This window comes from Rhynchophorus ferrugineus, unplaced genomic scaffold (assembly GCF_030347505.1).
Source record: "Rhynchophorus ferrugineus isolate W39M unplaced genomic scaffold, kcgeb_rfMv2 rfM6, whole genome shotgun sequence".
In the NCBI taxonomy this organism is placed as follows: domain Eukaryota; kingdom Metazoa; phylum Arthropoda; class Insecta; order Coleoptera; family Curculionidae; genus Rhynchophorus; species Rhynchophorus ferrugineus.
In genome coordinates this window covers 14702595-14725526 of record NW_027472585.1, presented here as the reverse complement: position 1 = coordinate 14725526, position 22932 = coordinate 14702595, and the positions used below count along the sequence as shown (strand labels likewise).

The 22932-nt window shown below is 32.1% G+C and overlaps 3 protein-coding genes across 4 annotated transcripts in view; 1 reads left to right on the top strand and 2 right to left on the bottom strand.

Moving 5' to 3' along the window:
• LOC143198328 (ras-GEF domain-containing family member 1B) overlaps positions 1–20093 on the bottom strand; it is a 362171-nt gene extending 342078 nt beyond the window's left edge. Inside the window, exon 1 of the mRNA XM_076407486.1 lies at positions 19952–20093. The gene's annotated coding sequence lies outside the window, so the exon portion shown is untranslated. The remainder of the gene's footprint in view (positions 1–19951) is intronic.
• LOC143198138 (uncharacterized) lies at positions 6141–9135 on the bottom strand. 2 transcript variants are annotated; one of them, XM_076407147.1, is made up of 4 exons: positions 8675–9135; positions 8496–8614; positions 7714–8209; positions 6615–7611 (listed from the first exon to the last, which is right to left on the bottom strand). In XM_076407147.1, the coding sequence occupies exons 1-4, from the start codon at positions 8994–8996 to the stop codon at positions 6746–6748; spliced, it is 1803 nt and encodes a 600-aa protein (XP_076263262.1). In that variant the 5' UTR covers positions 8997–9135; the 3' UTR covers positions 6615–6745. The 2 variants fall into 2 exon arrangements, with proteins under 2 accessions (XP_076263261.1, XP_076263262.1); XM_076407146.1 differs by having other exon boundaries at positions 6141–7611; positions 8496–9135.
• Positions 20094–21412: 1319 nt separating the features above from the next.
• On the top strand, positions 21413–22538 carry LOC143198327 (GEL complex subunit OPTI). Its single transcript, XM_076407482.1, has 4 exons — positions 21413–21600; positions 21803–21906; positions 21963–22092; positions 22153–22538. Exons 1-4 carry the CDS (start codon positions 21496–21498, stop codon positions 22207–22209), a joined length of 396 nt encoding a protein of 131 aa, XP_076263597.1. The 5' UTR covers positions 21413–21495; the 3' UTR covers positions 22210–22538.
• The last annotated feature ends 394 nt before the right edge of the window (positions 22539–22932 follow it).

The window sequence follows — 22932 nt, the reverse complement described above, 5'->3', positions numbered from 1 at the left end:
GTTATTTTTTTTAGTTCATGTTGAGTCTTCATCCAATCCGGCAAACCTTCAAACGTGTTTGGTCTACCAGAACGTTATTTGCCTTGAATTACCAAATTTTAATTGCGAAACAACAACGTCTCACGTATTTTTATGGTTAGGGCACTCACTCAGAATAAACGTAAGTCTCAATCAGCAAACGATAACTTTCAGTGGCTCTTTCCTTTTCAAAAAACAAGAAAATTATTTAAAATGGGCTGTGTACTGTGTAACTGTGTAAAAATGGATGGAAAATGAAAATTTGAGGGAAATTATGATCACTATAAGGTATTAATATTTTTTATAATATTTTGAAATATGAACTACTGGACAATCCCTAAGAGCTAATTAAAGTTTACAAAAATAATTCTTGTAAAAACCGAAATGCGCCAACAAATATAAAATAAATAATATCCCAAGAATTTTCTGATCGTAAAGCAAGCAGAGAAATTCAAATAAATAAAAATTATGAATCAAACACCTGATGACCGCAAAACAAATCAGAGAAATTCCAAAACTAAAAGTCCTCGTTAATAGCCGAACTTGACATCCCGCGATCAGAAACCCAATTTCTATACAAATATAAATCACGAACATCAACGTTAAATATACCATACACTATTGATTTACCCAGATTACGTCAGGACTAATGCACTCACCAGGGCTAACATTAAAAAACAATATTCCTAATGGCCAGGGATAATGAGACGGTCGGGAAAACGGCCTGGAAACTTGGACGGATTAAAATTGTACAAGTTTTTGGTCGATTTGCTTTTTTAACTTTGAAATTATTGATCGGTCCGATGTTTGTTCCTCTCTATTTACCAGTCCATTAACGTAAACCGAACGGTAGCCTTTCCAAGAAGTAGCGTAGTCTTCAAATGCTGTCGCTGTATACGAAAAATGAATTTGTATTCATTATTGAGCGAGAGAGGCCTTTGACATTTTCCACTCGAGTAGGTATTTTTGGTTAAAAATTAAGCAGTTTTTGCTTTCTGTTAGAAACGGCCTAATTTAAGAATTATGGTGAATTTTATTACTGTATTTATTTCTACTTAATCGGATTTTTTCCTCATTATCTTGAGAATATCTTCTCTGTATAAACAATATTTACTTCATGTTACCTTTTAAAATGCTCTCAAAAATAAAATTCAATGACTAATTGGTGTAATGCTCATAAATTTGGAATTGGATCCGCAAGATGAGCAAGTTGTTACCGCCACCACACCCCCATAATTGCATTCTGTATTTGTATGTCCATATAGGTTTCAATGTATTCAATATATAGGTTCCTCATACTGATTGTTTTTCAATTAATCAGTAAATTTTCCCATATTTCAACTCCAGTAAAATAGAATAAAAGGAAGAATTTAAAAATGTTATGTTAATATTACTAAAAGTTGATTTGACAATATTTTGAATATAATATCAGAAATATATTTGATATACAACATTAGTTACAGTAGGAAATGTCTGTATATTAAAATATACACAAATTATCTCAAGAACTAACACTCACTAACTTTTTGTCAAATGACATTTAAAAATTAAATCTAATTTCCCAATAAATGAACATATAATTACTGAATTTACTGCATTAATTGTTAAACATCTGATAATATTAATCAAGGGTTTTAAATAATTATGAAATTATTGTTAATAATTCATAATTTCTTCCAGTTGTCCCATATTTTCCATCTAGGCAAATTATGTAGTTTGTTTCATTTTATCTGCATACTTTCATTACTTCTTTTATGTATTAATATAATTTCTATCTTTTATACATATTTTTACATAAATTATATATTGAAAACAATAAATTGAATAGAAAGCCACGCTTATTGATAAAAAAATAATTTATTTACCTAAATTTTTAAATAAAATTGCATGGTTCTTTACTTATTTACTCTACTATTTAATATTTAAAACAATAACTGTCATATTTTTTCTGTCAGTAAATTTATTTCTTTCAAACTATCATTTTATTTAATATGTTGGAATCTCACCATTGCATTTAGCATATTTAATGTGTCTTCTATGGCTTTCGTAATCTACTGCTTACTACTTAGCCCTGTATCCCACATTTTTTTATTAGTCTCCTAGAACGTTAACAATCTGCCTGTGGGCAATAAGCATTATTATATGATTTCAGTTATGTGATATAACCATCCTGACATGTAGAAGATCACTTCATTAAGTGATCTACTGTACAACTTATAATCTAAATCTTATTCTAGATACGATTCTAACTTATTTTAAAAACTATTCTAACTTATTCTAGAGATTATTAAACCTCACTCTATGTGTCTATTATTCAGTTCGTATGGTAGTTTGCGTTTAAGTCTACGCACTTCAGTGTCATCACGCACATTTAACTGTTTGGCTAGTGCATTGGGATGCACTAGTAGTCTTTCAGAGCACTACGCACTAACACTCCAAATCACTCTCGTTATGGGTTCTATGGGTATATCGCGCTGAATCAGTGTGTTGGGCACGTATTATGGGGCATCGATGATGACTCGGAACACTTTATTCTGGAACCTCTGGAGGATATCTATTTTAAATTTGTTAATAGTACCCCACAGTTTAATATCATAGGCCCAAATGGGCCTAAGTATTGACTTATACAGCAAAACTCTGTTATCTAATGATAATTTAGATTTACGCCCTATTAGCCAGTACATTTGGTTTAGTTTAACCCCAAACTGTTTGCATTTTATCACTATATGTTTTCCCCATGTCAAACGTCGATCGAAATGCATTCCCAGATATTTAACGTTGACTACTTGCGGATGTTCATAACTATTCAATTTTACTGAGGGACATGTTCTTCTACAAGGGTGAATGTCGCATGGGTAGGTTTGGTCTCATTTGGTTTGATATGCCACGTTTTCACCCACAATTCGACTTTGTTAAGATGAAGTTGGGGTTTTCTTGTAGCTGATATTGGATCCTCGTGTGATTATAAAACCGCTTTATCGTCAGCATATGTTACAACAGTAGTGTTTCTTGAGGTCGGTAGGTCAGCTGTATACAGTAAATATAACACCTGAATATATTGGGTGTAAGTCAGTGTATTCCTCACCCTGTTTGACAATAAAATGTCTGTCCATGAGGTATGATTTCATCAGTTGAAAGTGCGTATGGGGCAAAAGCTTTTTCAATTTAACATGTAGTCTAGTGTGCCAAGGCCTGGCCGAAAATGTTAAGAAATGCAGCGGAGCAATATTTTTTATCGTTTAAGTTTTTGTTAGTTTGGTTGACTGATCTATGTATTTGTTCTATTTTTCTGTGTTTATTATGGAAGCCAAATTGATGACATTTTAATTATCAATGAACCCTCGTCCAATAAAGCCAAATACATCCATGGTGTTGCACATTTTGTATATTAATTAATATCGATTAAATAATAAAGTAAGACAACAAATAATACATACAGCTGATAATACATAAACTATTCATCATTTACTATTTATTCAGGGAACTGTAACTCTTAATAGTCAAGCAAACAGTGGGACAAATACTTATGCGTGTTGTGTTGCCAGTCAGAAGTTATGAGATGAGATGAGACAAAAAGCTCACGTTCAAAAATCGAAATTATTTTCCTGCAATAATCGTCGTTATGCTTTATTAAGCACAAATATACTTTATCCCTAAGAAACGGTACAATTAGAAAATTACCATGTGTAATCAGAGCCTGGCTTCGCGTATATTTCACTGTAACTGAGCAACTGGACCAACGTTGAAACTCGAGCTGACGACACCAACAACTATAATAAAATGGTTCTGACGTGAAAGTTGTCTGGACAGTCGGGTAATCGACCAGCAGGAAGCCGACGGGTCTCTCTCGATGATTGTTTATCGTTCGGATTTTGAATTGAATTTGAAATTGAATTTTAAATTAATAATAGAATTTGAAAATTAATAATAGTCTACTTCTGGAGAATCCTAGCTTGCGCACAAGGATTTGAACTTGCAACGTTGCCAATTAGTAAAAATTATACGTGTATTTGAAGAATATAATATAAAAATAAAAAATTATCTTGAATTCTCAAGTTAACTTTTCCTGTGAAGTTAACCAAATATTTCTGTTGAGAATGAAGTTAAAACTTCAGATGTTAAAATAATCTTATATAAAGAACGTTTTATAAAAGAAAGAAGAGAGAAAAGAAAACCATATGTAATTATTTATAAATATATAAGCACTATAATAACAAATCGAAGTTATAGTTCTTGTAAGTTATTCGTATATTATAATTATATTTCAGTTTATATATTATGACTAAGTTATTTAACCTTTTATAAACATATTCAATTTCGAAAGGAAAAAGAGAAAATAACACATGTACGGTAACGGATATAATATATTTATTGATATTGAAAAATACAAGTATCCATTTATCTTTACAATTACTCAATAATATATCTTACACGGCACTGAAAAATACTTTTATTATTACCTCATCTAATTTCTTCCATATACAAAAACAGCAGCAATAAAAGCAACTATTTCAATAAAAGCAAGGGATGCAATTGAAATCGATATGTATTAAGCATATTTATAGAATACTAGCTGACCCGACAGACTTCGTCCTGTCAAAAAGATTTGTAATGTGGCAGTTTTTGTGCCTACGTATTTTAAAAAATTCTCCTGAACAGAACCATCACCCTGGTGATAGGGCGTTGTGAATAAAAAATAATTAAATAAAACATATATAAGGATTGAAAAGTAAGTAATCGCTTTATTGTTAATCATGTGAATCATAATTATTATTATTATTATCATTATATTGCTTTGTGGTATACGATGTTTTTTGTTTGATTACCTGGCGCATAGATAAACAAATCTGATGGTTTTCCAACACGGGAACAGGCAACATACAATTGACCATGTGAGAAACATGGGTTTTCTAGATTAATACCACAAACACTTAATGATTGCCCCTGGGACTTGTTTATAGTCATAGCAAAAGCAAGCCGTCAACATGTCTATAGGAAATTTGCCATTACCAATGTCAATGAGTTGTTTAGAGAATATGTTTCCAGATTGGTCATTTTGCAACTCGACACGCATATTCTTGCTTAAATGAAGTACTTTAACATGTTTCCACAAATTGGAGGACTTTAGACATGCATTGAGTTCATCAGCTGGCGTTGATCGTGGAATCACTGGCAATGTTTGACGAAAATCTCCTGCTAATAAAATCATTGCACCACCAAATCGGTTATTATTGCTACGTAGATCTTTTAAGATTCTGTCTAAAGCCTCCAAAGATTTTTTATGTGCCATCGTGCATTCATCCCAAACAATCAATTTACATTGCTGCAAAACCTTTGCCATTGCAGAGTTCTTCGAAACGTTGCAGGTTGGAGTTTCATTGCTTTGCATATTTAATGGCAATTTTAGTGCTGAATGGGCTGTTCGACCACCTTCAAGCAAAGTTGCTGCGATTCCCGACGAAGCGAGTGCAAGTGCAATTTTATTTTGTGAGCGAATTGTTGCTAATATTAATGAAATAAAAAAAGTTTTTCCTGTACCACCAGGTGCATCTAAGAAGTAAATCCCTCCAGTTTCATCCTTTGTTACTTTCATAAGAGTTTCAAATACATACTTCTGTTGTTCATTTAACAGTGGAAGATTTGTTTGAATTTATTCTTTCAAAGCGTTGAGATCATACAGTCTTTCTCGATGCAACTCTTGGTTAAAAGCGTCATGCATTGGACGATTGGGCGCGGTCAGGCCTAATTGAATTAATAGTTTGTTTGACATTATCAAGCACATGTCCTCAATTGAAATCAATGCTTCATTGTAAATTTCTTCACTGATTTGTATATTTGGATTTCCCATTCTATTCCGTATTTGATACAAAATATCATCACACATATAATCTTTGTACTTGATCCACAAATCAATTGGGTTTGATGGGAAGCATGTAGATATGATTATAGAAAACAATGTTCGTACTTGATGAGCGTGTGATGATATTACAGCATCATTGAGAGTTTGATCCCAATGAGCGTTATTTTCAAGCAATTGCAAACGTTGACAGGCTTCTCTGTAGGATCCACACAATTCATCATCAACATTTCCTAACTATTAGAATGATGTTGGGCCACGTACATTGACTAATAGCAGTCGTAAATAAAAACATTCATCATTGCTTGGATGTACTGAATAAATCCGGCCAATCGCATCGGTGGAATATACATCTGTATATCCTGGAACTGGTTTTCCTTGTTTCCGTCGTATAAATCTCCTTGAGGATTGATTCCAGGTATAATATTTTGGCATTTCAGAATATAGCAATGTTTGTGCGAAATCATCGTTTTGGCATGTCTCAAAAAAACTGGTTAATGTAGTAGATGGTGGCTGAGCAGCTCTTTGTACTGCGTTCTGTGCTGTAAAATACACTCTTTGTCCATTTTCTAAATGCACAGCTAAGTGAACAACAGAAGGGTGTCTCTCATGAATAGGAAAAGAAAATATTCGCCAAACTGCTTCATTACTACTGACATAGCGGCCCATTTGGTATTGGGTAACTTCATCATTAGAATTCTCTGCACCAATTCCAATCACAGCCATATCACTCCCTTTGGTTACATATTTGCAAATGTATTTAATCGATTTCACTGAATGGCAAGATTCAACGTTGATGTGTGCTTTGAATGTCTTTGATAAAATGGGTGAATATGGAACAATCCAACGATTATCTATTTCAATATCTTGTTAATTTAATTTGACAATTGTTGATTTTCCATTGTCTGCTGTCGATCTGCGACGATACAATGGATAACCGTCATTACCAGTAATTGTTTCCGATATTAATGTCCGTGGATATCGTTTTGAACATTTACCATCCATCATACACGGTGAATTTTGATTAAGAGTTCCACAGGGACCATGTATCATGTTTTTGATAACTACCTCATGCAATCCAGGATCTACTTGTACATTAGGGATTTCAGCTGATATCACTGCATCAACTTCATTTGGCCTTATCTTTTCAACCAACCAAATCAAAATGTGTGCATGTGGCAATCCTCGTTTCTGCCACTCCACAGAATACATCCAGCAGCGTGTCTCACCAAACACATTATGTTTTACGATGAAATTCATTAAAGATTTCAACTTTTGTCTAAAGACTCTGGCTGTAATATCATGACGATCAATGGATGATTTCCCAGGTAATAACTCCTGCTTAATTTCTATCCATTGCGGATTGAATGTAAATGTGATGAACAAATCTGCTGTACCATAATGACGAACATACGACATGGCATCTTGAGCATATTCGTGCATATGCCGAGGGCTTCCGATGTATGTTGCTGGAAGAATAGTCATCCGACCGACATTCTGTGCATTTCCATCAGTATTAATCGCATCTCGAAGGTGAATATACTCTTCAGATCGGAGTTTGGTTTGATTCAACCTGATGAATGTTAATCTCTCCGTTTCAATTTTAACATACATGTCATCAACATATTTGTGATATAATCGCCGACATTTCAATATGTGATTATCTGCATTTTCCCGAATCATTAGGCGGTATGAATAATAGTTCATTGAACTGACTTTTTTGTTGGTTTCAGAACCTGTAAACAGATTTTGTTTTAATAACATTCAAATATAAAATTAAAATACATAATATAGTGACTGAGATATTATCGCCATAGCTAAACTAATATTTTAGTTACCTGTAATGGGATTTATCATTTTTATTGATAAATCGTAGCCATCTTCACCTTGCCAAAATATAATGGGATATTGCAGTGCATCATATGAGCGGTGTGTTTCCTTTATAGGTTGTAATTGAAAATTCCGACGATGTAAAACAATATCACGGGATTCCAAGTTTTCTCCAACTACAACGATAGCAACTTCATCAATAGTTGGTGCATTAAAACGTCTTGTATGTTGACCTGCAGGTGTTTTATCAGCTCTGATTACAATTTTGTGATTATCGGATGGCATCAGATCCAGGGCAGTTTTAAACAATATAATCAATTGATTGTGTTGATGAAATAAAGTTTGTAATTGTTCTACAATAGACCTTTTTACTAAATTGTTATGTGCACAACGCAGATCAATTTCTTGTGGTGAATTGCCCATAAAATAAATTTGCAGGAATTTGTTGTCGCTATCTGACACTGGTAACAGTGAACCTGCTCTGTGATATATTTGCCCTTGTATCTGTAAATAAAAAAAATATTATGGTGTGGTGTAAATTAATGGATTGTCAATGATCAAACTTAAATAATATTTGATCTTAAAAAGTATAGTTAGTTAGTTTTAACTAATATCTATCAAATATAAAATATAATAAAAGTGTCACTGAAACTGAATCACCATATAATATGATGACTAAGTGATATATTTCGTAATGATTAAGAAATTGAAGATTAGTAACACATCTTAACTTTGGTGACAGAAAATTTTGTTCGCTAAAATAATTATGAGTAACTGCTATAATACATACCTTGAAAGTTGGCATAAAATTTTCCCGAACTGCATTTGTTGCCCCAAATGAAGTCATTTGAAAGCAATTGTTATATTGTTGAATATGTGTCAAAAAGTGTATAGAATCTGTTCCTATTCCTGAAACCAATGAGTACAATGGTTCTGGTGGTGGATCCAATTGTATCAATTTCACTTTACCATTTGCGCAACACAATCCATTGGCTTCGTTTTTGTATTTTAATGCCTTACAGTGTGAGCAAACCAAGTTCATAGAACCAATAACAACACATTGGTAGTTACTGTAGTCAATTGACACATCGTAACTGAAAGCAGCTGGATTCAAACTTGCGCGATTATTAGTTGAATGTCGCGCTCGCGCTTCACGCGTTTGTGATATCCGAATTCTTTCACGTTCATTTCCGTCGTCACGTTCTTGTGCAGTACGATTAGATCGGTAATTAGCTTGGTTTATAGCATTTCTGGTTCTTCTACCTAAATTGCTTCGTCTTATAGGAGGCATATCAAATATAAATTATTTTTTCACTAATCACGAACTAAACAAACACTAACTAACTAAACACTCTGCACAAAACACGATATACGAATTTGTTTCGTGTATCACTTGACAATTCATCTGTCATCTGTCAAAAGTCATCTGTAACAGACAACTTTTTTTTTTAAATTTGATATGACTTGAACTCAAATCCTTTTAAGCCGTACGAATTGTTTTATTTATTTAAAATTTGAATTAAATTTTAAACAAATAAAAAATTTTAAATAAATAAAACAATTCGTACGGATTAAAAGGATTTGAGTTCAAGTCATATCAAATTTAAAAAAAAAAAGTTGTCTGTTACAGATGACTTTTGACAGATGACAGATGAATTGTCAACTGATACACGAAACAAATTCAAACAAAAAGGGCTATTTTTAGGGTTTTTCCAGCAATAATTCTAATTTTTCTCGCCGTAAAAACCATCCCTGAACTTCAACGAACATTTTAAAAAAAGATTTGGCCAAATTGGTCCAGGCGTTGTTGAGTTATGCGCTTAGGAACATATTTTGCGATTCATTTTTATATATAAGATAAACGTATAAATTCAGGGCTATATTATTTTAACATTTCATGTTTTCCTTCATTTATTAATATTCTATTAAAGTATAATTCTAGCAAATTATTCTAATAGGATATGCCATAATTCTCAAAGCTTTGAATTTTATATTACCAATTTATTTCATACTTTCTACTAACTACATCGTATATTTGCACTATCCTAAAAATGCAAGACGTTTAAATATAATTTTTCAAGATAGTGTGAATATAATATATACTTAATAGAAAGCTTTGTGATTTATTATTTATTTCGGTTTATATAACCTCCGGAGCAGATAAATAATGCAGAAACATTAGATCTTTTAATAAATTTGAATGCCATTTATTGCATTCAAATGAAATAAACAACGAAAAAGTAATCTGAGCAATGCACATTTAGTATAAAATAAAATCCAACAATAACTGTATGGATGAAAGTGTTTCATCTAACGAATTTAAAAGTTTTTCAACTTTTACCCTATCATTAATCTTTAGTATATTTGCTTTTGGAAGATTGTTCAGACTCTATTACCATAATTAACCAGATCTGGACAGATTCATAGAAAAACACTTGTTCCATAACAATTTACAAAATTTGTTTTAGAACATTATAATATTTTACGAGCAATTCATATCTTACACACTTATTTTCGCATTCTAACGCTAACTTTCTCTATTAAATAATAATATTACCTGAACAAAATTCTGTAAATATAAAATTAACCTAAAAGCTACTTCTACAACTAGCTACAATTCTCGTAAACAACACGTAGCTGTGAAATGTGTCAAGCTGGTTTAGAATAAATACTCATGAGTAGTTTTGGCCAGTCAACACGCCCGCTGGAGTCCTTTTACTGTCGTCTCAATTAGATATCCGACACCGGTTATCGTATTCCACTTTGACATCGTACATTATACCAGAAAACGGTATAAGACCGGGCTCGATCTCGCGCTTCGGGCCACGACACTGAAACGACCATTTAAAGCGAACGGAAATATTTAATTTATGATATCGGCGCGGTCAGATGGTGTTTAATAGATGATAATTGGAATCGCCATCCGGCCCCGCGAAGAACCGGCGAAGATCTTTCTTCGTACTGAGAAAGGTTGATGCCATCCACATCCGAGACAGATATATGGGTCGCAAATTGTCTATTACTCAGCATAAAATAAAAATAATTCTTTCCATGTTCTTGCTCGCTGGTTCAATTAAATGATTACCTCTAGATCATAGACATGTTTTTTTGTATTCATTAATGGATTATTACTTGTCGTTGCCGACTAATTTGCAATTTGTATCTCCATTGACTTAAAACTAGATACCTAGGCTATTACCCATTGACTCTTACTTAGTATCTGATAAAATGAAAGTTAATAGCGCTTTTCAGTGCTTTTACTATCTCATGCACTTCACTACACAAATACACAAGGGCACATGGTTTGACTCGCTGGAGTCTGCGTCCCAATTCAGTGTTATCGAACAGTTACAGCCATTCGGTTATGACATGAGACTGGAGCCTCTCGTCGTGTTTTGTTGCAAATCTCTTAATTTCCTCTATGACCATTGAAATCCAAAGGTCTCGGTCTAAGTAATTGTTCTTATAGTATCCGGGTAAATTCACAATACTTCTCAGAACTTTATTCTGAAACCCTTGTATTATGTTGACATTACTTCCATATAGATTTTAATATCTGATGTAAACAGCAACATATTACCAACCAATATTTTTTTTGCATTTTATTTGAAGTTATTTTGATATGGCCAGTTCAGCAAAATTTTGTGTCAACATTCATCTCAAGCTATTTAGCATTGCTACTGTATGGACGATGACAGTGTAGTGCATATGCTCAAATGCAAACTACCATACGAACTGATTAATAGACACATAGAGTGAGATTTAGTAATCTCTATAATAAGTTAAAACAGACTTTAGAATAAGTTAGGGTCGACTTTAAAATATGTTAGAATAGTATCTAGAATAAGATTTAGGTTATAAGTTGTACAGCAAATCACTTACTGAAGCGATCTTCTACATGTCAGGATAGTTATATTATATAACGGAAATCATATAATAATACTTATTGTCCATGGGCAGATTGTCAACGTAAGAGATTAATAAAAAAATTTATTGGATATGAACAGTTTCGTTATAGCTAAATTCAATATGTACAGATTAACTCTCGTTTAATTTTATTCTCCATGCCTAGGACCACCTATTTATATTATTACTTGCATGTTGCAGTTTTCTGGTTGCTCCTTAGCTATTGTCTCCAATAGGAACTATCGCAGTGTCATCAGCAAATATAACCATTGTAACATTTTATATTTGTAGTATGTCACATGTTATATTTATTGAGTACCAGTAGGTAACGAACTGGACTCAAAATACTGCCTTGTGGTATACCTACTTTTGTTTCTTTCATTGTTCACTAAGATTCTTCTTGTTTAACTTTAAACATCCCAGCTGGGATGTAGGAGTTGAAGAGTTCAATATTTGCTTCGGTAAGATTTTATGGAGTTTATACATTTTTCTTATTCCAAACCATATCGAAGGCTTGCGTATTTGCATTTGCACAAGTTTCATGCCATTTCTTAAAAATTATATGGGTAAGTATTTAATGGTTCTTGGTTTTTAATTAAAAGGTTCTTATTATGATGAACAGATAGAGTACGATATAAAATTCAAGAAAATACACTGGTTACAAATTAAAGGCTGCCTGATTTGGCGATGATTATATACGTGTATAATCTTTAATTTTTTTAATTTCATGTACAAATATAATTCTCAATAATTCCAGTACCATTAAAGGTTGTATTAAAATTACAATAATACCCCTTCAAACAACTTACAGCTTCTCTATTTCCCTCATTTTAATTAGCTTAAAAATAATTTAAGCGAAATTGACAGCAAAATACTTTAAAATGTCAAAAAATTACTAGTTTTTATATCCATCTTTATGGAAATAATACCAACGTTTTTATCCAATATTTATACTTATATGGTAGAATAAATTAGAAACATTGCGTTCGCCAAAAAGCTGAGATCAGCTTTAAAATCAAGGAACTTATACAAATTTATACTGAAAATAAGTAGATAACCGAACAAAAACATGTATCTGCAGGTCTCTATTACATGACTCACAATCAGTATCAAAAATAAAAAATCATATAACATTGGTTCAGTATTTTTTGTTTATATTCGTATAACACATTAAGCTAAAAATACCGTATTGTATAAGGGGGAAAGTGAATTTCAGATTAAAAGACTACAAACAATATATTGGTTTAGTTGAAGCAAAAGCCCAAAAACAGTAAAGTGAATGGTATTAAACTAAATTGAATATTTATTAAAAGAAGATGTGTTCATTATATAATGTCATGGATGTGCATAAAAATAAAATATCTCTTCTACATAGGTCAATTTTTGCATTATTCAATCTTCGCCTAATTTTCTTGTAAAACCACATTTATTCTATATAAATGGTTACCATTTACTAATGAAAATATTAGGTGATTACACGAAGTCTAATTGGCGATAGCTATTGTTATAAAAATGCGACTATATGCAAAATACGAATATCATATATATAACATATATCATATATACAACGTGGGGCAAAAGCCTGCCATTTTAACAAATGATGTTTCCAACATGAATGCCATACCATACAGTTGTTTTTAGGGGATACAATGATGTTTCATGAATTAATTAAGGATTCTGTGTTCCCCAAAACCGACTGTTCTGTATATTGACGTGGCCAATAAGAAGAAAATGGGCTTCATCGCTCATTATCAATTTAGACGAAAAATCTTCAATTTCACCAGACAACCTTACGATTGAATTACTGGACTCAACTCGTTGATCAGGATCTCTCGGTAGCAATTTTTGGACTCATTGAATTTTGTACGAGAACATTTTCAAATTGGTTTCCAAAATTCGCCTTAAACTGCTTGTAGAAATGCGTAACAGGGAACCACGTCTCCGAATTGATGATTATCAATCAGTTGCACTGCATTTTTTAATTTAGTTAACTATTATATCTTAAAACACTTTTAAAAAACTCTGTTTCTATTTAGTTTCTATTTTGTTAGAAAACAAAAAGGTGTTGTCATACACAATTTAGCACCTGTCTTATTAACCAATAACCGTATTCTTCACCTGCAAATATACTATAATATTTATGATCTTGGAACGGATATTAGTAGTTTCATCCTCCTATAAATATTAATTTTAAAAAACGTGTTTTTGTTACTGTATATTCAAAAAAATATAGAGAAAAACTATAATTTTGAATGTACCTTATTCGATATGCTAAATGACCGTCTGATAGCCTGGTTTATAAGAACAGTACTACTACCGTTGACCTGACCAATACTGCATACAAATATCCTCATAAATATTCACCAGCGTCAGACCAAATAACATAAAAGCATGCTTTATACATAAACCTGATGTTCTGCCTTGTACTGCAGTTCTATTAGGTATAGAGCATAACAAATTTTTTTAACAACAATTAAATTATAAACTCGAAAAGAAGACTCAAGCACAAGCCAGTATATCTAAATCAACAAATATTCCCGTATGGATAACTTTGGTAGAAGCAATATGTTAAGAAAAAAATATGAAGAGCTCCAGCTGAAATACAAAAAATATACTGGTTATGGGGCAGATAGTTAACCCTGTCACTATATAATAAGCTTTATCTTTACCAACAAGTCTTGGGAAACCAATATTTTTTAACAAATATTAATTTGTTTTAGTTTCAGGAGACATTTTCCAAAAGAATTACTGAAAGCACGAATAATTTTGACAGTCTGACATATAGATGAAGAACCTCCTAACCTTTTTAAGTATTTTAAATATAATCTAGTAGTGCTAACCCTCCAACAATGCGTGTTAATATATATATATATATATATATATATATATATATATATATAAAACCCCATGACAATGCATATTACAAGTCGATTAAAACGATGGTAAAATTGAACGAGCTGCTTTGCCACCCACCATATAATCCAGATCTGGCCCTCAGCGATTGCTAGCTGTTCACAGGTCATGAAATCATATAGTTCTACGAAAAAGTTGTAAAAGAGGAGCCCTATACTGAATATACGACTTTGGGCGCAGAGTATATTGGTGAATAAAGTCGAATATTCCTTGAAAATTATTGTTTTATTTGTTAGTCCTGGAAGGTATTGTCTGTTTATTATCAATCGTAACACCAAAACGTAAATCAAATGAAAGTAAAATAATTTAAACAATTGTGCGAATTGTATTTCCAATCATTCAGTAACCGACCATCGTTTGGTTTAGACGTGTCACCGTTGACTGCCCAAGCCTCGTCTCCAGGTAACACGGCTGCCATCCGTTTTATCTATTTTGTATTTTCCTCATTTCTTATATTGGCAATAAATAACGGTCACATAATATAAACACCACTGTTTCATTTCGCTTTACCTCCATTCACCGAGCCATATCAGTTTACCCATTTTTCAGTTTTATCAGTTTTATTTTAAAGCACAAAAACAAAGAATTTAACCTATACTTCAGCAAAATATTGAAGCTTTGAGGTAAATACAGTTACCCAATGCCATTTTATATAATTTACTCTAAAATGTTTCTTTATAATAATTTTTAAATTAACAGAAATCTTACTATAGTGCTTGAGAAGAGAAGAGCCGAGAACAGTAAGGGGGATTTAGACCCAATCAAGGTTGTGTAGATGAAGTAGATAATTGAAGAATTAGATGTGGAAAGAGTGCGACTTTCGTTTTTATTGATTTTCGTTGTGTCTTCGACTTTATACACTGGCCATTGTTTTTAACATTGTAGTGAATGCAATCATGCAAAAGGTTTTTAAAGAGAGACATGGCTACAAACTAACTGACCGATCTGATTCATTCATTCATTCGTCTAAAATTCTTTATGATATAGTTCGCACCGCAGAGTCTTGAGAATGAATGAAGAAAAGACTAAAGTATTAACAGCCAACGGATTCTTGTAAATCTCATCGGTATTCTGTTAGAGCAAGTGTAGGACATCAAGTATTTAGGATAATATTGGCATCTACCGCCGAAACAATAAGCCAAATCGGCCAAGCTACAGGAGGTTTGGCTTATTTAAGATGGTGCGTGTGAAAGAGAGAAAATATTGCATGAAGACTAAAATCTGCCTTGCCAATCCTTCTGTATGGGACTTGCTGTTGACGCGAATTCTACATGCATCTCTATAAGATCACATTAGAAATGAAGTCATTCACTTAACATGTGACAATCAGAGCACTATTGAAGAAGAAATTCATGGGCATAAATTTTAATGGTTTTGAGACGCCTGATCGAATAAAAAGTGAACAAATTCTATATAGACTACTGTGGTGAATTCGACCTTCTAGATGGAAGATTCAGCTTCGAAAAAAACCTGGACCAAGAACTTAGGAAACAATCTGAAAAATAGAAGACCAAAATTTCCGAAGCCAGGACAGCTGTGACCGATATTTAGTGAAGAATATTCGAAATTGCGATCGGTGATGGTATTGTTTGATAAGTGATCTTCGCTAAGCTAATTTCCAATTGTAAGTGGCATAACAGTCTCTAAGATGGAAGATCTAAGATGAATCTTCTAGATGGAAGATTCAGCTTCGAAAAAAAATGAACCAAGAACTTAGGAAACAATCTGAAAAATAGAAGACCAAAATTTCCGAAGCCAGGACAGCTGTGACCGATATTTAGTGAAGAATATTCGAAATTGCGATCGGTGATGGTATTGTTTGATAACTGATCTTCGCTAAGCAATTTTCTAATTGTAAGTGGCATAACAGTCTCTGAGATGGAAGATCTAAGATGAATCTTCTAGATGAAAGATTAAGATTCGAAAAAAAAATGGACCAAGAACTTAGGAAACAATCTGAAAAATAGAAGACCAAAATTTCCGAAGCCGGGACAGCTGTGACCGATATTTAGTGAAGAATATTCGAAATTCCCATCGGTGATGGTATTGTTTGATAACTGATCTTCGCTAAGCAATTTTCTAATTGTAAGTGGCATAACAGTCTCTAACAAAAAATTGATTATTTTCACAAGCACAAATAAAAACTATGGTCTTAGACTACAATTAATCATAATGTTCAGCTTATCCATTAGAACACCTAACTAATTCGCTAAAGATAATAGACGCTGGCAATGGCACACGATTTTTTCAGCAAGTTTATTACAAAACAACACTGTCCGGCTGATAAATCATACAAGACAACACACCTTACAGTTCGAAATCAGGCTACATTTATAAATCAGATTAGATTTATTGTTGTTTAGCTTTTAACAAGCAGGAATGAATTAATTTAGCAGGTAAGAAAAGTTCCATCACCTCCTCGAACCATATTATACACGAAAAGTAATTTCGATGCATTCTTTGTGTGCAGAATATAAGGTTAAAATGTTTTATAACATCTAAACGACATCAATTTTATTTATAGTGGGAATATCACATGCCAAATGTATAACAAATCATTTTTAACGACTTCAAGCCAAAATTTCACCCCGAAATAACTACAGATTTAAAAACGACAAGATAATAGAAGAATATTGTTCTTGTTATGTTGGAAATAATCAATTCATTAATGAGGTTTGTCTATCATGGACAGTAGCAACTGTAGCAACTGGTAATAATTAGACCCACTCAACGACACCCCAATGATCTAAGGGCCACTTCTCTGAAGGTGAAAGGGTGGAACAAACAAGGATAACGCACTTCTATGTAAGAGTATAGGTAAATAAATTATTGTTTCGTAAAAATTATGATGTTTTAACTGGAGACTTCTTTCAGCTGAAAAGTAATATCATTCATTCGTTTTAGGCTAGTAAATGTCAACCAAAATGAGGTTTGGCTTGGTGCGTGCTGTTGTTTATGGTAATATTTATACAGAACAGGAAATAGTTGCTGGGGGCCAGATCTGGAGAATACGGTCGACGAGGAAGCAATTCGAATCCCAATTCATGGATTTTTGCCATCGTTTTCATTCATCGTGACTTGTGTTCAGTGACACTGTTCAAAGGGTCCAATAACGCTATGTAATAGTTCCTGTTGATAGTCCTTCCTTTTTCAAGGTAGTCAATGAAATTATTCCAGGCGCATCCCAAAATACAGACGCCATGACTGTCGGATGACTGTCGATTAGACTTCGGAGTGAAATGATGGAACCATGTTTCATCCATTGTCACATATCCACGCTAAAACTCGGGTGTATTACGCTTGATCATCTTCAAACACTGCTCCGAATCATCAACTCGTCGTTGTTTTTTGTCAAAAGTGAGCTCGCACGGCACCCACTTTACACAGAGCTTTTTCAAACCCAAATATTCGTGAATAATATGATGTAAACGTTAAGTTGATATCTTTAGAGTGTCTGCTATTTCATTCAAGTTCAATTTACGGTCATTCAAAATCATTTGTTGTAATCATAATGTTTCTATTGATAACAACCACTTTTGGGCGCCCACTGCGTTCACCGTATTCGGTGCTCATTTTACCACGTCTAACTTAGCATAGCGATCCTTGATGGTTGATTTTTCTGGGGCAGTGTCCAGAAACTCGACATCAAGCCAAGTTTTTGCCTCAACTGTATTTTTTCCCTTCAAAAAACAATATTTTATCAACACGCGAAATCCCTTTTTATACATTTTTTTTCACAATAACAAAAGTTGCTTCACTAAAAATGCTGTAATTCACAAACTAATGATCCGACAACTGTCAAATTTATACACGCATCTTTTGAGGGTTAGGGCTAACGCATATATGAATTTAGATCTAGTAGCGCCATCTATGTGTCAGGACAGGGACTTTTCAATTGACCTGTTATAAGTGTTAATTTATTTAAATATAGTGTTCTTAGAAATGGTTGGACATATTCATTTTAATCAACAATTTTTTAATTAAAATGAGTTATTACAAAGTCCAATGTTTATTTACCTCCTTAAATAGTTTCAACGTTAAATTAAGAAATAAGTAAGTAAATGAAGCTCTATGTATGCATCAGCCAAATCCGAAATGATATGCCAAGTAATGTATGCTCGATGATTCGGCGCCAAACTAGCACCTGCTCGATTTCGGCGTCATCAAACCGTAATATATAATCGCAGACAGGCCCAGATGCCATCCATTAAGGCTAGTCGAATGTATTATCAGAGATAAATATCATGATTCTCCATATGTCAGTGGTGTCATTAAGGAAGCGCCGGTGGTAACGGAAAAGGACTGCGGACCGTGTCGGTATCCGGAGTCGATTTGAAGTCACCCCCGGATTCAGTGATGCGTCAAAGAAGGTACTAGTTCCCATAAGAAACAAATAAATAAATTGGTGTGCTCTTTATATTAAAAAAAACTTTACAACTTAGCCATATAATTAAATCCCTTCAAAAATGTGATATTATAATATTGAATATGTCTCAGCAAACATAATCCTCAAGTGTTCTTCAAACCATTTGTCAAATTTACCAAATCAATGTCAAATAAACATATATTTTGTTTGTTTAATTTGAGAAAATCTGCATATATTTGGAAAAGGCATCTTAGAAGATAGTTATGAATTAAAATTAACGATAATACAGTATTTAAATCAAGCACTGAAAACTACCTGTTGCTTTAAAAGCAAAAATTTGGTTCAAAAGACATGTTGCGAAGTACCCAAAAACATCATCATCACTGGAAACGCATGGCCAAAATATATCTACTAAAAAATATGTTAAAAATATGTCCTGAAACTCAGATATTAAAATTATCAATTTGGTAAACCGCCAAAATACCAATAATATTAATTAAGTTCCATCATAACTGGAAAACCATAGCCAAAATATATCTACCAAAAATATTTAAAAACTGTCCTTAAGAGTTTGATATGTCATTCAGATAAATCGATTACAATACAATACTTTACAATGAAAATCAATCATGCTACATCAAAATATCTTATAATATATCACTCTTATGTTACCTGTTGTGTATCATAAAATTATCATTATAAACCGTATACATAGCTGTAGCAATTAAATTAATGTATAAAAATAAAAATCAAGGGTACATTGTAAGATGCATCAGGATGTGGGAAGTTGTTCTCAGTACTTATCAAATAATGCGCCACATTTTATCATTGTTGGTAAGAAGCAAACACGAGCAAAAATCCCACGTTATGCCAACGAGAACGTACACTGACAAACTTAAAAAATACTGTGATAAAGCTCTAATAATTTAATTCTTAGTAATAATGTCAATCAAATCAATTTCCTGTTAACATCATTTTATAAACAAAAACAAACCGGCTAATAGTTCAGGACACACTCTAAACGCTCAACATCAAAACAATAATAAAAAACAATACCTTACCTTTCTAATGTGTCTGCGATCCTATAAAGTGCATGTTTTGATCCAATGATTAATAGAACGATATCCTTGGCACTTGTCACCAAACAAAATCAATCAACACTTCACTACTTCAACTATATCCGTACACCACGAATTACCGTCGCCGTCAATTCAACAGTCGCCAAAACCACGAAAACAAAAAGTATCAGATTCGCGATCAAATTCGAAATTTTACCCGCCAATCCTCCGGATAATTACGACTATCAACCGCCGCGAACTGACGTAAAAGTACACGCCACTGACGTTTTGAAACAACTGACTATCACCTGCCGTGCGGTACGACTTGTTCAGGTACCCCTACTTAGAAAGATCTCTGATGATTGTGTTTATCAGTCGGATATAGTTTGTTGATTCTGCGATAACGATGCTTTGCCAGTGTTTGCTAATGACGTTTCTTTTCCGTCAATATTGTTCATCTCTGGCATTGTCTACCGGAAGAAAATAAACAACCATTACATCATTAGGAATTAAGGCAGTAACAAATGTAATGTAAAAAGATTGCCCAATAAAACTAACTCTTAACTATTTAGTCAAATTGCAAAAGAATATTCGAATGATAACTCACATCAAAGATCTTTAACTTCATTGTTTTCAATTTACTTTTGTTAGATTAGTAAACATATAGTCATAAAAACCATTTAATGCTTTTTACAATACTATGGAGCGTCAAACAAGTTATAATTAATAAAAAACAAACATTTTTATTATATTTTAAAAGGTACGTAACGGAAATATTTCAAACTAATTAAGCCCAATTATATACCTGTAGAAGATATTCAGACTGGAAACTACTATCAAGAAAATGTTAATTTATTAAAAAGTCACTTAATTTTAACCGATATTACAAACTCTGGTAAATCAAATATTAATAAACTATGACCGCCCCGATATAATTAAAACTTTAAATACTTAAAACTTGTTCCCACTACACAATCTACCATAAAGTCAATCTTCAAAAAAAGTTAAACAAAATATTATTTCAAAGGATTCTCTGTTTTTTTTTGCATTCGGATTGTCCGAAATTTAACATCAAAAAATAATGGACGAATTGCTTACTGCTCTTAATTATATAGAGAATTTGATTGTTATTTTTTCATTTTATTTTTTATGTAAAACAATAATTTATTGTTTGTTATCCGGGATACGTATAAAATATTTTTAAAATACCAGAAAAATACTAAGGAATCGGTTATAAAATAAAATATATATTTATAAAGTACCTAAAAAAATTAAGTGGACATTTTTAATTTAAATTAATAAATAATGAATACATTGACAATATGTAAAAATTCAAAGTTTAATCAGGATATAGCTATTCGTATGTAACTATTTTATAATATATACAATTTGTTAATAATACGTACATTCAAAAATCATTATATTAACATAATAAAAGACCTTGGTTTATTCATAAGCTAACTTCACGTCCATGTGTTTGAGTTGTCGCATAACTGTCAAACTTTAATTTTTTAAGGTTGTTAAAATAGGCAATAAGTTGAATAGAAATGAGTACAAAAGGTAAAAGTATTGAAAAAAACGGCACTTCTAAATCTAATTTACCATCCGTATGGACTAGGGCTTTTACAGCAAATTCAGAATGGCCAGATAAAGTAAGTTTTTAGGTTAGTTATTTTAAAAATTAATGTTAATTGAAGTATACATAAATTATACAATTAAACTGCACTGTAACATATTGAATAAATATTGATTTAATCAATGTTAAAATGATTATGTAAGAGTTTCAGTAGGTTTACCATTTTTTGCCTCATTTTTTTATATTATGTGATGGATTAACATGTATATGATTTACAGGAGGAATTTCTAGATGTAATTTATTGGGCTAGACAAGTAATTGGCATAATTTTAGGAATTGTATGGGGTATAGTACCCTTGAAGGGATTTTTAGGTTTAGCATTGTAAGTTTTGATGTTTCATGTACTACTTACTTTAATAACAAACTTTTTTATTCTAGATTTGCCATTATAAATGCTGGTGTTATATACTTTTACTTCAGTAATTTTCAAAATGTTGATGAAGAAGAGTATGATGGTGCATGGGAGTTAACAAAAGAAGGTTTTATGACTTCATTTGCTGGATTTTTGGTATGTCATCTATAAGATTTGTTTAACAAACAGAAGATTTTAATAATACTCTGCTTTAAGGTCACATGGATTATCATATACTCAGGATTGTATTATAACGTAGATGTTTCATCATGATATGAAGCAAAATTATATTCCCAAACGGTATATTTAATACAAAGTTCAAACATCAATGTTATTCCAAAAGTGGGAATATAAATGCCAAATAGCTTTCTTATAGGAAATATTTTTATAAAGTTGGATTACATTTCACACTGGTAATGAACAAAACAACATAGGCTAATTGAAAAAACAGTAAATGTGATCTATACTCTATACATTCTTTTTATCTGTTGTTTTTACTCTGTTAGATGTTTTAGGTTTATTCTATTTATACACATCATTTCATTATTGTATTTAATAATGCAATAATTACTTGCTGTTTAAATAAAAACAAATTTTACTAATTCTAGTATAATTTCCTTATAACATTGATAATTTATATGGTATACCTATCTATTGCCTAAGTAAAATCAGGTTTATCAAGTATGGTATAATTTAACTTTAAGTATAAAAAGTATATTAACGATTAAATAAAAAGTGTTTATCACATATATAAATGCCAAAAAATAAATTGACTAAAACTACTATATAAGTAAAATTCTTAACTAATATATGGCTAAAGCAGCATTACACAGGCTAATTGAACTTTACTTTTTTAATTTGGAAATTGTATACAATTATAAATATTAATTTATCCCTATATATAGAAGGGAGTGGTGGTGAAGGCAAATATTCAATTTGTTAGTTCTAATTTAACATTTACAAAACTTGAATGTGAAAAATGAAAACTTGTGTGTT